The following is a 17567-nucleotide window of genomic DNA, read 5'->3' as shown; positions in this document are numbered from 1 at the left end:
TGGGCAGACGTGGTATTGCCAGCTCTGACTCCTATATATTGTATGTTCAAAGAAAATGACGTCAGTGTTTTAAAACTGGCAAGCAAGTGTTTCAAAGATGACCCTGAGTAGCTAAGGCTTTCATTCTCCAGGACAGCTGACCCCTTGCCCCCAAACAGTAGCTTGTCATAAATCTGCTACTCGATGTTATTCAGGCGTGAGAAACACATCACAGAAATAGAGCAGAATCCCCAGGCAGAGCTCACCACAGAGCCGATCTGCCTCAATTCCAATTGGTCTTCAGTTACAATGACTGGTCCAAGTGGCATCTCAGAACTAGCAGTGCCCATGTTTAGTCCCTTCCTTAGTTTGCTTCTGTGCTGCTTTGACAACACATCATGACCGGGCCAACTTGAAGACAGAAGGCTTTTGTGGCATTCGGTTCCAGAGGGTTGAGCTCCAGTAGCAGGGAGCGAGCAGGCAGGACAGCTGAAGGAGCAAGCTCACAGCTCACATCTTGAGCTGCAAGCAGAAATCAGAGCAAGCGAAACAGAATGGTGTTTCCTCTCCAAAGCCCGCCCCCAGTGACGTACTTCCTCCAACAAGGCCACACCCCTTAAAGTTCCCCAAGTTTCAGGACAGCCAGGGCTATACAGAGAAACCCTGTCTCGAAAAACAAAAAAAAAAAAAAAAAAAAAAGTTCCCCAAACAATTGGAGACCAAGTGTTCACATGCCCAAGACTATGGCAGCATTTTCACTAAAATGGCTACAGCCCAACATGCCTTGGGGAGCCCTGAACAAGTTATGTAGGAAGATCGTCTCTCACAATCCTCACACCCCTCTTCCAGGCAGGATCCCTGTTCATGATCTTTTATGGTTCAACTCAAATCTCAACTTAAGATTCCATATCACAAGTGTCCCCCTCTCCGCAGATGTCCTCCCTCCCCACCCTCTTTACTGCCTCTGCTGTGCTTCTGCACCAAATGGCCATTTCCCCCACCACTTTGTGCAGTGAGGTAGCCTCTGCCATCAGATTCAAATTAAGCCCCTAACACTCTATTCAGAAGTGATAGATGCACTCCCAGGAGCCATCTCTTTTCCAAACCACATTTCCTAGTGCTTGAATACGGGAGCCAGAGGGAAGTGAGGGAATATGAAACAAATCCAATTTCCTCTTGACCTTGTCCCTCTGTGGATTTTATTTCTCTTGTTTTATTTGTAGTTCTTTATTGCCAAAGCTTTCTTTCTCAGGCATCAGGTTTCTATGTCTCCCTTTCCCTCCCCTCTTGTGTGTGTGTGTGTGTGTGTGTGTGTGTGTCGGGGGGCACAAGCGGGGATTTGATATGGGAAGAGAGTTTTTGGAATAAAATAGCCCTTTAGGCAGTTTCTTTTTTGTTATTTAGTAGAAGATTCTTTGCAGACATTTTCAGAATTGGTTCTGGGCACAGCGTGAATACAGAAGGGGAAAAGGTGTGTGCAGATGCTGATGGTGGTGTGAACGCTCCCTCCCTCATCTCCCTCCCCAGCAGGACAAGCTCAGGAAGAAGAATGGCATCTGCATCATTTGCTCCAAATCATATCAGTAGGATGAAAGGCAGCACGAGGCTGCTTTCCCCTCTGGTCTTAGCTTGATTTCCAGCTCCCCTCAACACCCCACTTCCCGGCCACCAGAACAGGGAGCAGCAGCTCACACCCTTTGTGTCAGTGCCACAGCTGGAGCTGCCTGCTCTCACCCCAGCATGGTGTGCAGAGCACAGATGAGGAATATCAGCTCTCTGATTGAAGTGGCGGGGTGACACAGGAGGCAGGAATGTAATTACCTGAGCTGGAATCGGACCAAGCCGCAGGGGCTTGCCTCGCCTTCCCCAGTCTCCTCTAGAGCTCATTACTCGCCAGTGTGTCCCCAAAGCAATTCCAAAATAACACAAGAAGTCAGATATTGTTTCCTGGGCTGGTAAAGGAGGGAGTGTGGATGGGGCATGCTATGTTTCAAGCCCAGGGCCCACGCCAGATGCCTGCAACACAGTTGGAAGAGTTATGCCTATTGGCTAGAAACTGCAGCATGCATGATAAGGGCAGAGTAAGATGAGGCAGGAAGCTAGGGGGCTCAGCCTTCTGAGTCCTGTTTCCTGGAGTCTCCCCAGGTCAGAGTCACTCCAAGAGGAGTCTCCATGGCTTCAACTCGAGGAGAACTCTCCAAGTCCACACTCCACCAAGTAAGGGTGGATCTTAATGGGGTTATCACTGTCATGATGTGGGCCGCCAATTGGACTAGCACCCACCCTAGACTCAGTGCACCTAGACTCAGTCAGGAGAGTAGCCTAGGCGCTTCTTCTCATCCCATCTGCAAGGGAACAAAGGGAAGAAAAGGCAGAAGCAGGTCAAGGAGAGGCTACAAGGCTACTTGGTGCCTTCGTTAGGTTTCCATCACTGTGAAGAGACACCGAGACCAAGGTAGCTCCATTTCATTGGGTCTGGCTTACAATTTCAGAGGTTCAGTACTTCATACATCATGGCAGGAAGTATGGTAGTATCCAGGCAGACGCAGTGCTGGAGGAACTGAGAGTTCTACATCTTGATCTGAAGGCAGCAGCAGAAGACTTCTACATCTTCTGCAGGCAGCTAGGAGGAGGATCTCTGTTCCACACTGGGCAGAGCTTGAGCATAGGAGCCTCAAAGCCCACCCGCAGAGTGATGAACTTCCTCCAACAAGGCCACACCCACTCTAACAAGGCCACACCTCCTAGTAGCATCACTTCCTATGGGCAGTGAATAATTCATCCCATGCCCTGGTCATTCATGCTTCTGTGAACTAAGTCAGGTCCCATGGCCATTTATCCCATGGTTTTATTCTTTCTGGAACCACAAGGAAAGAGAATGAAAGAAGGTAGTTGGAAAGGCATGGAGGACTGGCTGTCCTAAGTCTCAGCATGACAGTGGAGACTCCTCTGTGACCTTTTGTCTTAGCTACAGTTCCTATTGCTGTGATGAAACATCATGGCCAAAAGCAAGTCAGGGAAGAATGGGTTTAATTGGATTACACATACACACCACTGTTCTTCATCAAAAGATGTCAGGAACTCAAGCAGGATAGAAACCTGGAGGCCAGAGCTGATGCAGAAGCCATGGAGGGGTGCTGCTTATTGGCATACTTCCCCATGGTTTGCTCCCCATTGCTTGCTCAGAGTGCTTTCTTATAAAACCCAGGGCCACCATCCCAGGGATGGCCATACCCACAATGGGCTGGGCCCTCCCCCATCAACCACCAATGGTAAAAAATGCTCTACAGGCTGTCCCACAGCCAAATCTTATGGATGTATTTTCTCAATGTGGGTTCTCTCCTCTCAGATGACTCTAGGCTCTGTCAGGTTGACAGAAAGTTACCCAACACACTTCTTGGTTCCATATAGTGCCCTGGTGGAAGGTGAGTAGGCTTAGAGTAGCCAGGGCCCTGGCAGGTGCTCTGAGTGCAGAAGGCCAGGGACATGGGCTTTGATCTTAGCAATGATGACCTGCTCTCTCTCAATTCTCACACCCCACCCCATAGTTTAGGCAAGAAGAAAGAAGTGTATGTATATATGCCTCCAATCCTCTCCAGGTGAGCCTTAAAGCGAACCTGTACAGTTTTTCCTCAGAGGATTTGTTCCAGGATCCCCACCCCCATCTCCCAGATATGAAAATCTAAAGATGCTCGGATCCCTTATGTAAACCGGACTGCTGTCTGCACAGAATCTACCTGTGTCCTTTCCTGTACTTTACACACAACCGGTTGTGTCCACATGCTCTCAGCACAGTACATGGTGCATGGAGACCTCTATTTCACCCTTTGGATCTTTCTGGAAAGTTTTTCCCTGATCATTTGGAATCTGTGCTGATTGAATCAAGGGAATTTGAGGGCCTGAAGGACTGACTGTGTGGCTGGTGGCTGCCCGGGTGTTCTCCTGAGCAAGGGTAATACTTGGTGTTTCTCACCGTAGGTTGCAAGTGTTGATCACCAGGTGGTTGACTCCAGCTCTGGGGACCCAAACACCGCTGCTGACTTCAGCACTCCAGGTAATCATCTCTCTCTCAGTTCAAAGCACTGCTTGTGTGTTTTCCAAGATATGGATTTTCTCCTGCTTCCTGCCCCTGTCCCTGCCTCCTGCCTCTTCCTGCTCCCTCCTCTCTAGCTCGGACTCTGTAACATGGAGTCTTAGCCGCAGCCTTCTTCCCTAACCTATATCATAAGCTGTGTTTCTGGGAGAGTTCACCCTCCTTCTGGGCTGCATTTTTTCGCCTCTTCCCTCCGTGTCCTTCCTCCTTCATTTTCAGATGTGAATTTGAAGAAAAAGTACTACTCAACTTGAGGTCCACCCTCTCGGGAACAAAAAGGAATTTCTAGACAGTCACTGGCTGCTGCCGATTTGTCTTGGGCTTCTTTTGGACTTTATGGTGGTAGAAAAGTCACATGCTGTTCAGTAGAAACTGCTTTCAATGCTAAGATCTTATATTTTCATAAATTGCACGACTTGGCAGCACACTCCTAGGAAAGAGACTTTGCATAAACTTCGCATTGTGCTCAACCATAGGCTGCTGCTGTGTGTTCTTAGCATGTTGAAGCATGTCTAAGCATGTTGAAGGCAGATGAGGCTGAGTTGTGACGCTCAGGAGATTTACTACATCTGTTTCCCACTTACAGAGACCACAACTTGATGACGCTACTGTGACTGGGCTCCTTCCTCAACAGGAAGCAAGCTAGACTAAGGGGCTTCCAAGGACAAAGCTGGCCAGGGGATAAAATGGAAGTCATGAACTTGATAGTTCTGAAGGGCAAATATGAAAGGGCAGGTTCCTAAACACATTGGAACCTCCATGGCACTGAGCTGGGAGGAACGAGGAAGTCCGAAAGCAGATGTACCTCCGAATTGGAGGGAAGGAGAGGATAGGGTTTCAGAGACCCCTTTATGGGGGGATTCTATCTACACTCAGAGGTACAGCCTATTTGGAAAGCAAAGTCATATAATTCATGCCATCTCATGACTAACCACAATTAATCCCCGGCTCTAACACAGAGTTAACATCTAAAGAGAAACAGAAAGAAGTCATTCTCTAGAGAGGGTGCCTGGGTTGCAAGGAACCCCAAGTTTCTGCAGTCATGGAATTCAGAAGTGATTGTGTCTCTCCTCTGGTCACTCCAAGGAGCCAGCAAAAGCTTCCCTGGGGTTTGGCTAATGTGGTTAGAAGGTGATACTTCTGGTGGTAACATCAGTTTCCTGTCCTCAAGGGTTGGGCCCCACAGTTCCCAACCACGAGATGCCTACACACATTACAAGTTCTTGGGAAAATATGATTAAAAGAGTGGACCCCTTTTCTGGATTTTACACAAGGGTAGATAGAGTTGGGCAGATGGATCTGGGTATTCCTTGGTCAGGACCTGATCAGTGAACTCTGGAGGTGACCGTAAGACCAAGGGGTACTTCTAGCACCCAGTCATCTGGTGGTGATACAAGCACTAGGAGCTTTGTATTTAATACCTCGGAGGCCTGCAGGCCAGGAGACATAATGGTTGAAAAGATGCCATTGCACAGGTAATTACTATACCACAATGAGGTTGGATCAAAGTCTTTTTTCTATTGTTTTTTCTTATGTATGCCCAGTTGCTCCAGCCCATTTTTTCCTCTTGTACTTTATGAGGGTGTATCTCTGGAGTAGAGAACTTGCCTGTCATATGTGAGGCCATGGGTTCAACTCCCATATTGGAAAGAAAAAAATAACCAGTTCAGTTGGACATAATTATGAAGATTTGTCTCTGCATTCTCTATTCTGTTACCATGCATTACTGTTCATGACAACAGCCCTTGAGTGGGCTGAAAAATCTGGAAGGATATCATCCCCATGTTATTGTTTAATGCAAGATGGTTCAGTGCTACGGCCTGTGATTTTCCATGTGCATTTCCGAATGAGTCATCTCTACCTTCAAAAACCATTGCTGGGATTCTATAAGAACCAAACTAAACCCATAGACCAATCTGGAGAGGCTCTGCTCGCCTACACTGAGCATTCCAATCCATGAATTCTGCCCCATTCCCAGGACTACTTTTGGTTTCTTTTAACTCCTCTTGATAATGTTTAGCCTCTAGATATTTAGTGTCCATAGTTTGTTAGGTACACAGTCATCCCTTGACATCTCTGGAGGACAGGTTTCAGGTCACTTTTCAGTTGTCAAAACCCAAAGATACAAGGGCTTTGAGTCCCTTGCATAAGATGACAGAATACTTACATGTAACACGTGCATGTCCTCTAATGTCCTTTAGGTTATCTCTAGAGTACTTATCAGTGTTTTGTAATGGTTCTCCAGTGTGTTTTGGGGACAATAAAACAAAGTATGTACATGGTGAGCAGAGACACAAAAGTTTCCAAGCCACACTTGGTTGAATGGATGGATGCAGAACTCATGCATACAGTCAGCTGTATGCCTCAGAATTCCCTTCTCTTCGCTGAGGAGCAATGTAGCATTTGGGATTTCCAGGTCCCCTGGTCATTGTTATTGAGTGTGATGGATGATGTGATAGAATGTGATTCACTCATATGCTGACCTTGTCACTTGTTACCATGTAGATCTTGATGTTCGGTTTCACAGTTCTTCATAGATTCTGGTTGGTTTTAAACTATTATGAATAACGTCACAGTGATGAGGATTGGACATTGGCAAGACCACAGGGAACCCGATTCTTCACTGGCATCTTATAAAGCAGCCTGCCATTCGAGGGCTCTTTATCTAGAATCCATGTTTACATTGTTAGATGAAGCAATCCACACTTCTGGGAGCGCCCTGGGGTCTAACATAAGGAAAAGAACTCTATAAAAATGAAAGTGTTTTCATTCTTCCTTATTGTGAAAACCTGGGGGAACAGTGGAGACCTTTAATGAGAGTCCTAAAAAAATAGGTGGCATGTGCTAGATACATTATTCTACATTAATTAAGAAAATATGAGTGGGTTTTCGGATGAAAAATTGGAAGTCCATTAGGACCATAACTGTCATAAAAACAGGCATGCTTTGATATCCTGGCAACAGCAGGAAAAAACAGTCCCCAGTCTTGGGCTGGGAGCTTTCTCAGTGTCTACTGTAATTTTGTGTTTCCAGTAATTATATATATTCAGAGCAAAGTCACACTCGCCTGTCTGTGACTTGATTGTGTTAGCACTGATGGTAAAAAAGATTGGATTGAGAAGAGTTAGGAGGTATAAATCGAAACTATCTAAAATATGTTTTCTGGTGTTGGGCTAGAGAGATGGCACGTCAGTTAAGGGCACTTACTGCTCTTGCAGAGGACCCACGCTCAGTTCCTAGAACCCATATCTGCTGATGTATAACTGTCACTCCAGCTCCTGGGGATCTGATGCCTCAAGCTCTAGGTACCCATCCTCAAATGCACAGTGCCCCCCCCCCAACACATACACACTTAAATCTCTTCCAAAAAGGTGAACACACACACACACACACACACACACACACACACACACATACACACACACATATTGGGAGCAGTATTTGTGTTTGAGGCAGGGCCTTGCACATTCTAGGCAAGTATTCTAAAATGATCTATACCCTCAGTGTTCTTGTTACTTCTTATTTTAAGACAGGTTTTCCCTAAGTTGCCTAGGATGAGCTAGAATATTACTTTAGTCCAGACAGGGCTTGATCATGAAACCTTCCTGCCTCAGGCCTCTTCGGCAGCAGGGATCACAGGCCTGGACCATACAGCTCAGCTTATCCAAGATGATTTTGGTGTATACCACTGTGTAGTTCCCTAGGGGATAACTAGCTGAGGTTGGCTGGGGTTAGTAAATGCACTTTCTGTCTTTGAAGTTTTCTGATATGATAAATTATTGCTTCTTTTTTTTTATGCACTCTTTTCATCTCTGAGCATTTGTCAAATTATGTCCAGTAATAAATTCCTGGAAGCAACTGCTAAGTCCAAGGGAGCATGTATTTTAGGTGTTAATAGAGCAGTCAAATTGCATTATAGAAAAGTTACACCCACTAGTGAGAACCAGAATGCCTTCACTGCCGATGAGTTCTCTTGCCCTTCCAAGGGAATAGCCACTCTCCAGCCTTGGCTTTGAGCAACTTCTTACAGGTCTGTTGCCCATGTGTATATCTGGATTTGATTCATTTCTTTCATTTGAAGCGTTTTCTTTTTTAGAAGATATTTTGGGACTAGATTCATAAGAAAAAGTGCTTATTAAATCAAGTCATGAGAAAATGTGTAAGGCCAAGACCTTCCTAGTTAAGGCAGGAATCTCAGTCTGCTTTGCTTCCACTGGTACCACATTTATGCAAGCACACAACTTGCATAACAATTTTTATTTATTCTTCTCATACAACTCATCCCGAGCACGTCTTCCCCTCCCTCCACTTCTCCCAGACCCCAAATTTCCCCTCTCCTACAGATTCACAACCCCTACACCCACCCACCCATCCCCACACCCACCCCTATTGTCTTCTCCAAGAAAACAGCAGGTCTCCCAGGGACATCAGCTGAACGGAGCACAGCAACAGACAATAAGACACAAGCCCTCACATCAAGGCTGGACAAGGCAACTCAGTAGGAGCAAAAGGATTCCCAAAGCAGGCAAAGATTCAGAGACACCCTACTCCCACTGTCTGCAGTCTCCCCAAACACCAAGTCAACAACCCTAACAGATATGCAGAGGACCTAGCACAGATCCATGCAGGCTCTGTGATTGCCACTTCAGTCTCTGTGAGCCTCCATGAGCCCTACTGAGTTGAAGCCATAGGCCAAAACTCACAAGTTCCTTCTGTCCGTTTCCTTTCTTCCCTTTACAGTTTCTATCATAACAATGAAGTCTCTGCCTCTAGCTGCAGATCTACTATTGTGAATTTTCTTCTGCTAATTTTATAACCTCGAAAAAGAAGGGTTAATTATCCTGAAGTCTGTTTGTATATGATGTATGTAGTACCATTTATGTTTTTCAAAGGGCCACCAATTGTCTCCAACTTTTTATATAGGGGTTGTAGTGGTTAGCAAGGTATGCCTTAGAATCTTCCACCTAGCTCTACCTCTTGGCAGTTTAGACCCTCCTCTCTTCTCTGAGCTGCCTCAAGAGTAGCAGTGAGAACTGAGTGGTAGGGGGCTAAAAGGCTCAACCTAGGGCAAGGTCATGGTCACAAGGGAGCCTGAAGCATGGATTGGGCCCGGTGGAAAGAGAAGGGAGGAGCAAAGCTTGAAACTTCTAACCATTGATTGGATTCAGGCTGCTGCGATGGGGCAAGTGTACCTCGGGCAGGATACCTTGCAGTATCTGCTACTAGACTGAGCCAATGGGCTGCCAGTGTGTCTAGGATGCCCATGGATTAAACAGCCTCTGGTGCAGCCTGCAGGCTTCAGGCATCCTCCCAATGGGAAAGAGGCACAGACCTGACAAGCTTTGCTGGTCCACAGTGGTGATGCTCACCATTTAGTGCTCATCCAAGTCCATCTGAGGCTTGAATGGCTAACTGTAATATGTGTGTGTGTGTGTAAAACCTAACTGTAATATATATATATATATATGTGTATATATATATATATATATACATATATATATATATACCGTAATACACATACCCCACACAGACAAACAGACATATATGGTGGTTTGGGGGCAGGCAGCTGGCTGTTTCGGGATCCAGGTACCTTTGTCATTTCTTATCTAACACTGTGCTTATTTTCTTGCAGTGCCTGCAAGTAGCACGAGTCTCCCAACATCAGAGGGTGCCACCTCACTGGGCCCAAGCCACCCATCCCCTGATGGCACTTTAGACACCCCAACGCCCCTTATACCCACTCCAGTCCCTCACCACATGTCTCCAGAGGCAGCCAGCTTGAGCGCACAGGCACAACCAAGCCCAGGGCGTGTGGCCCGCTCAGTCAGCGACCCCACCTCCTGCACATCGAGTGAAGCAGGTATGGCTCAATTGGATCCTCAGGGTGAACCCAACTTATAAATCAAGTGGCCTCTGACAGCTGGGGCCCAGGTGTTGGTTCCTGGGGACATGTCATCTGAATGTTTGAAGACCCTGAAATGGAGTGGGGTAGGCAGCCTTGGGCCCTTGCTGTGTTCCCAGGGAGGAAGGATTCAAGAACGCAGGGCAATGAGATCTCAGCAGGTGACCATCAGCTCTGACATGAGCATATGCACTGAGCCACATGCATGATCTGAGGTCCAGGTCAGAGTAGGTGACCAAGGGTGACTCCTGTGTGTAGGTTGCTCTGTCCTCTGCCCTGAGTGTGTTCATTCAACACTTCATAGCCTCAGCCACCAGCTGTTTTTATTTTCCTTTGTGGTTACAAATGGGCACTGTCCAGGACTACAAGATTCCTGTGGCCAGCTGCCCAGGGACACATATGCCACACCAGCTTCCTTGGGACTCTTGTGTGCCTGAGGCTGGAGAATGTTATTGGGAGTAATTTTAACCAATAATGACTGGCTAATGGCCTTTTGACTCTGACCACATCATAGTAAAAAAATCTTCTGATATGGATTTGAAAGAGCCCAAGAGAGGTGCCAGCCTCACCTCAGTGGTTGTGTACAGCTGAACACCAAGCAGCCTAGGGTCTGAACGTGCTAAGCAAGAGCAGCGTCTTTGGAAGGAACCAGAAGAGTTTTGGAGGGCCAGCTATGTGGAAGCCTCTTCCTGGTTGAAACATCAGATTTTGCATAATCTGTAGATTTGGGGAAAGACATTCCTCAACCCCTTGCACCTCCCATGGAGAAAGTACAACTGAAATCTGGAGCGCTCTCTTTCTAACTTATGTGGAGCCACAGAGCTTCCCTTCCTTCTGCCCCAAGGGCAGCATGTGGGCTTTTGTGTCCACTCCCCCTTATGGAACTTTGAGAATCACATATGATTGGAGGGACTCAGGATATCGTTCTTTAGCATGTCCCTCCCAGTGGAATTCATGGTCTGTGACAAACAGTCACAGAGATGGAATGAGTGAGGGGTGGACACCATGCCTGAGGTCCACAGAGCAGCCTGTCACTTCAGCTTCCTCTTAGTCAGATCAGATTGCTATTATTGCGTGTGTTGAAGGTATGTGCCTTCTAGGTCCCCAGAGAACCCCAGAATTGGAGGTATTCGCAGGCACCTACTGGGCTCCTGTGTGACCTGGACCTGAAGAACTACAAGACAGCTTCCCTTTATCTACCTGTGTCTGCTTCTCTGCCATCTAACATACTGCTCAGCCCTAAGTAGCTGGTGAATTTTCCCAGTAATCCCTTCTGCCCCTTCCTGTGGGAAGTGGCCGTTCTTCTGGTTGAAGTGCAGTCAGGATCATGTTGGGCTGTTCTGGAGAGAGCTGAGGCACTCCTCAACCATATTGACATCTGCTTTCTGTGAAAGGCGATGGGAGTTAGGGGAGGCTGACTAGTGGTTGTTTGTTGCCTCTGCATTCAGCTGCTCCAACTGTGGACTCAGAATGTGATTTCTAACTCAATGTAATCCCACCAAAGCCTGTAACTAACAGCATATATATGGCTTAACTTACATTTAGTTCTGTTTTAAGACAGTATCATGTTAGGTAGTCCAAACCGACCTCAAGTTCCTGTCTTGGAGTGCTAGGATTGGATCTTGCCCACTACCATCCACAGGACCCCAGAATGGACCACCCAGAGCATGTCTGTTTTGAGTGACATTGTTCTGCAAACTGGTTTTCAATAGGATCCTTGGTCAGTGGACCATATCTCACTATCCAAAGATCTCCCTAGTTCTTGGAGCCATTTAACCGGTATGTGTCCTAATTTTGAGGTAGAGTGCCATTGTGACATCAGATTGGAACCAGATTCATTACTCTAGGCCTGGACTAAAGGATATTGGGGGAGGACTGTGGATAGAGGCTGCTGTCCCCACACACATGGTGGGGGATCTCATTGCCATGCTGCCACCTCAGATGTAGTCTTAAGTCAGACTGTCTCTAGATGTTCCTACTCTACCTCTGTAAGCCACCAGACCACAAAGGATGGAGGTCATAGAGTTGGAGAAGGCTGCGAAGAGAGCTCAGGGTCCCCCACTAGTCCTTCTCATAGGCCCACCACTCATCTCACCTCACTTCAACCCTTTGAAGTCAACAGGAAATTCACGCCAGGCTGACAGGAAATTAAGTGACCCAGGGAACGGGGTCACACGCAGTGGTAGCAACTCTCCCCTGGTACACTTGTGTTTGTTTGTTTGTTTTTTTTTCCTGGAACTTCGGTTTCATTAAGTTCACGGTTGTATTCAGATTGCCTCTTTCACTTTGATTTCTAGTCTCCACATCACAGCCAGCCATGGCTGCCTGTCAGCACCAGCACTCATCCACTGGTGACCCAGATACCTGGAAAACGGGCCAAGGGACCAAGCCAGAGACCTTACAGACCGTCTCCAAAGAGCGGCCACACTCTTTAGTGGAGAGCAAGGCCTATGCAGACACCAGGGTTCTGGTGGCTAAGTTTTTGGAACACGCACACTGCAGCCTCCCTACAGAGGTGCGACATGTGGTGGGCACCATACGATCAATGGCCACCTCGGAGGAGCCCAGGGTGGAGGAGGCCATCTTTGGTGCTGGCGTCTTGGACCAGCTGTGAAGCTGCTATGGGCCTGGATGTGGACACTGATAAGCCTGCAAAGTCTGGCCCTGCAAGATGCCACCGTGCTTGGTAGAGAAAGGCCTTTGGCCTGCTGGGTCAAGAACATCCAGGATATCCAGGAAGCTCGCTGGTGGCTTGGGCAAGGAACTGTTACTCTTTCTCCCATCAGTTGTCTTCCTGGGGACTGTTTGTCGCCTGTCCCACTAACTCAGAGATGTTTCTCTCCTGCCCTTAGTGAGCTCTGGTCGCTTCAGGGGTATAGCACCTCTTGAACTGAAGAATGTGATGGGAATACCAATTCTGGGACAGGGGACACTTTTGGAACATAAAGACACTGCATCTGTCCCAAGTCAAGGCCTTTAACACTCGATGCTCCTCTGTGCCTGGTTTGGTTCAGTGTTAAGATTAGAGAGTAGCAGTGGCAATGGAGTCGTGTGGCTGGTATCACTCTGCAATGACACCTTTATCAGATTCCGACCCATTACTTCCTCTCAAAGGCAATAGGTCATGCTAGCACAGCCTGGGACCACCTTCTTGCCCACTGGGCTATCATGCAAATAAATCCACAATGAAAGCTTTCCTACATACTCTTGGGAAGCAAGCACGTGTCACAAGGGCTTGAAATGCCCACCTTCTCGTGTGTACTGGGCCTCCCCATTAGGCCTCTGTCTGTGGGCTGCTACCCACCTCCTCCCTAGGTCCCTCCCACACAGTCTCCCATCCTTGAACCACAGCAAATACTTGTTACTTGTGTTTTAACAATAAGCTCCCTTCTCTTCCCTTGGAGGACTTCCCCTTGTATCTGACCTCACCTAATTGTGCTGGGTAGGTCACAGTCTGGGCTAGGAAGCTACTGTCTGCTATATGTGCACCTCCGGCTTAGGCAAGCCTCTCTCATGACCCAGAGTTGTCCCTTCTCAACTCAGGTGGCAGCAGGCACACTTGTGTTGAAGGATGCAAATGGTCAATGCCTTATTTCGGGGAGAGTGCCAATGGTGGACATCCGGAAGCAAGGCAAACCCAGCTTAGGTATAACCAGGTGGCTTGGGGCAAAATGGCCACCTAAGACATTCTTGGCTGTTTCAGACCGCATTTTCTGGCAAGATCAACAGCAACCACTTCTCAGCAATGGGTCTGGAGCAGCACTGCTTGAAAGCACTTCCTGCAAAAGCCAGAAACGCCCACATCTGCTTCCCCCACAGCAGCAGGTATAATCAAGGGCAATCACTGCACCGCCATGGGCCTGTGAGCCTCAATATAGGCACAGAAGCCCTAAGTCTGTGGGTGGACCAGAGTGTTCCTTCCATTGTTCAGTGGCCAGCTGGTAGGCATAGGATACTCTTCTCTCCATCTTGCCTGCCCTTGCCTGTCCTTCATCCTCTACTACCCTGATTCAGCCCCCCCAAATTCCCTGTATCCACTAGGCTGAAGACCTCTGTGTGTTTGGAAGTTGTGGGACTTCAGCCCACACATGGCCTCGGAAAACCCCTAGCAGCCATCAGTTAGTTCTCCATGCCCTGATGGCTTTACCATTGCCATAAGCTGTTGCCTTTCTGAGGTTAGCAAGCTGGAAAATATAAATCGGGCATTTGACAGTAGTCTTGGCTTTTCCACAGGAGACATAATAGAGATGAATATTTGAGCACTTTATTCAGACTATAAAATTCTCTAATTTTCCCTCAAGTGAGGACTTTGAAAATCCCCCATGAGAAAATCCCTTTCAGTAGAGTGGCTTGCCCCAAGCTTCATAGCACGAAGTACTTTCACGCCTGGCTGCTGGGCTTTCTCACCACTTCAGAGATGAGGGGAAGGGAGGCAGCAAGAGGATGTCGCCTGATTGGAGGGACATGCAGCAGTGTGCTTAAACATTTGTGGATCTCAGAACAAGCCATGATCCAAGAGAAGCCAGGGCCGACCCCATTCCAACTGACCCAAGCTTGGAGGTATTTTCATAGTGTGGCCAGGGTGACCAGTTTCTGGATTCAGCACAGGGCACTGTGGCTTTCATGCTGCCTCTTTACAGATGGCCTTCAACTATCATGGGGCACTCCTGCCTCAAGTCACACCTCTTTTCGGGTGCAGACTAACACTACCACCGGGAAGCCCCGAGTCCCAGACATTCTCAAGGAAGTGGTACACACAAACTATCCTAGCTAGGTTATGAGATGGCTCCCCTAACAGGCTTATAAGATGGATAAAGAAACTACAGCACTTCATGCTATTGGGTGGGTGTTTGATGACAGATATGTCTTTGTTTACCTTCTCTGGGCCCCAGATGGACCAAGAGGGCATTAAAAATGCCCAACCTCCAGGCTTCCAGGAAGCCAGAGGTACTGGTAACAGCCACTAGACAACAGTCTTGCAATTTGACTTGTCTGTTCTGGGTTCCTTAACCCTGCCTCAGTGGTGAGCTAGTGCTAAGAACCCCAGGCAGTTATGTGGGTCCCTTGCGGAAGCAAAGCCGTCTTTCTTCACATTGCCTGCACAACCTTCCATCTTGGAAGGTCTGTCCCTGCTTGTGTTGATATCTGAACTGGGTCCAATAGTAACCATTTGGGAGGAGATGCTCTCATGCCTGGCTTGCCAGGCCCTGGGCCCCCAGAACCCCCCCCCCCCAAAATCAGTATCTTCTAGGACATCCCTTGACTCTGTTTGGGGGCAAGAAGATGCTGATGATGTGAATCCACGATGGGCAGCAACTCTACTGTGAGGAAGGCTGGAGGCTTCATGACAAGGACTTAAGTCTCCTTCCCAGGGAGACGCTGGTAGAATTTGAAACGCTTGCAGCCAGCCCTGGAGTGGAAAGCTCATTTTGGGTCTTCTCTCCCCCACCCCATGTGGCTGTGTCAGCCCACAGCTGCTGCTGAGGCAGAGTTTATAGGAAGTTGTTTCCAGACCACCAGAGACCTGTTCGTACAACTGGAAAGGTTGTATTTATTTAATGTACCTCAAGGTGTTTTAATAATGATCAGTGTTTTAATAAAAAGTATTTCTGGTCTCTGAGTTCTAACTGGGACTAAGAGGGTCCTGGAGGGGCTGGATCTGGGGGAGCAAGAAGCTGCCACAGCTACCCACGAGGAGTGGTAGCCCAGTGCCAGGAGCTGAGGTGAGAAGGCAGCTCCCGATGTTCACAGGTCCAAACCACAGCTGCCCCTCTGTGGACCCGGCACTCAAGGGGACCTGGAAGATGGTCCTGTATTCCAAAGTGTTTCACTTAAGGCTCTGAGTGATGTGCACCAGGGACTGGGTAACGTGCTTGCTTGATGGACAAGCATAAGGATCTGCGTTTGGATTAAGAGAGGGAGGGGCACACTGTAGCCCCAGTGCTGGGGTGTGCAGGGATAGGCCAACCACTTCCTGACTGGAGCAGCTGGAATAGCAAGCCCCTGGTTCTGTAAAAGACTGCCTCGACAAAATAAGATGGGGCGTGACAAAGGACCGTATATCCATGTGTGCACAAATGGTCACATGTGCCTGCACACAGGTGAAAACACATGCACACATTGTGCACACACGCTGAGTACCAGTCTGTAGACATCGTACCCTCGTATCATCTCTGACTGTGCCTCTTCTCTCTGGAGCAGGGCACGTGCTTGTCTAGAACACACAGGGGCAGTCCGTGGGCCTAGCAGCAGGCGCTAGCTCCTCTGCTGTCTTGCCTTCACCTCAGGGACTGTTCATCCCATTCTGTACGAATGCCAGCCATCTAGATACTGGTTTTTGAATCTTGGCATAGGGAAACAGTTTTCTTGGCTCTCAGTTCTTCTGTTTTTTGGGGAGTGAGGTGACAGACCTGGAGACCTTTGTGTTGCATTTCTGATGGCATTTCTCAGGCCACTGTTTGAGGCTAGAGTTCACAGTGAAAGGCTCTTTCTCGCCTGCTCCTGATGGGTAGAAAAGTGAAGGGGGCACATGGTTCAGGCCCCTCAGGCGGTTCCTGCAGAATCGTGAGCAAAGAAAACACCTGGTCATGGATATGCTTTGCTGCGGTGGGCCAAAGAGGAGACTCTCACTTGCCAAGGTCCCCTGTCTCATCCTCCAGAGACAACCCCAAGCTTACCCCATTCCCTCCTCATATCAGGCACAGCAGGCCTGTAGCAAGGTACAGAACTGCAAAGATGCCCTGCCAACACTCTACAGGTATGGATTCCAAAGGTCTGGAGAAAGGCTAGGTGTAGGCCAATATCCTTTAACATACATATACTTCTGAGGTAAGCAATCCGGAGAATCCCTGGTCTCCACCGCTCCTTTATTAAGTCAACCTACAGCCATCTCTTCCATGCTGCAGCTGAGTGAAGAACCTGAAGCTGGGCGGACACTATCAGTGACACATGGTGGCTTTTAGCCCTTGCCCCCTCCAGTGCCCACCTGTGTGGGAGCTGCTAAGGTTGCAGACCAGGGAGGGGTCCTGTTACCACAGGGCAGACTCTCAGAGCCACTGTCCAAACGGTGGAAATGAGAGGCCCACAGCGTGTGTACTGCCCAGCTGACAAATGAGGCACACACAGTGCATTTGATCACGACTTGAGGTTTATTAGCAATATGCACGAAGTCTTCCTAGGGTCAGCTGCATGCAACACACAGGTTACTCCTCGAGTACAGTAATCCTAAATCTTTAGTTACTGTGTGGTAAGGCTTCTTAAGTCACAGTGTATTCTTCAAGGCCTGAGCCAAAAAAAAAAAAAAAAAAAAAAAGAGGCTGCCAGACAAAATGACGTCAGTTAACATTGACCTCTAATGCGCTGAGCCAGCCCCTGCGCTCCTTGGTCCATGACACGCTAACACTGCTCTGTGAGTGATGGCCAAGCAGTTCGCTTGACAAGTAATTTGCACTCTTGCTGGTCCCTTCTGGAAGGGCAGAGGTGGGGTTTTCTGATGTGGGCTTCCTTTATTGGGGACAGGTGTGTGTGTGTGTGTGTGTGTGTGTGTGTGTGTGTAGGTGTCTGTAGAGTTTTGTTGTTGTTTAAATAGGAACA

At 48.1% G+C, this 17567-nt stretch overlaps 1 protein-coding gene across 2 annotated transcripts in view; it reads left to right on the top strand.

The window, feature by feature from the left end:
- Positions 1-15594, top strand: part of Fam189a1 (family with sequence similarity 189, member A1) — a 400438-nt gene extending 384844 nt beyond the window's left edge. The window contains exons 7-9 of one of the 2 annotated variants that reach the window (XM_006541197.2): positions 3958-4033; positions 9705-9932; positions 12272-15594. In XM_006541197.2, coding sequence (XP_006541260.1) covers positions 3958-4033; positions 9705-9932; positions 12272-12588 — 621 coding nt within the window. In that variant the 3' untranslated portion in view covers positions 12589-15594. The remainder of the gene's footprint in view (positions 1-3957; positions 4034-9704; positions 9933-12271) is intronic. The other variant, NM_183087.4, reaches the window with a different exon arrangement.
- Positions 15595-17567: the final 1973 nt, after the last annotated feature.

The sequence above is a fragment of the Mus musculus genome, chromosome 7, assembly GCF_000001635.26.
Source record: "Mus musculus strain C57BL/6J chromosome 7, GRCm38.p6 C57BL/6J".
Lineage (NCBI taxonomy): Eukaryota > Metazoa > Chordata > Mammalia > Rodentia > Muridae > Mus > Mus musculus.
This window is presented reverse-complemented; position numbering and strand designations above follow the sequence as displayed.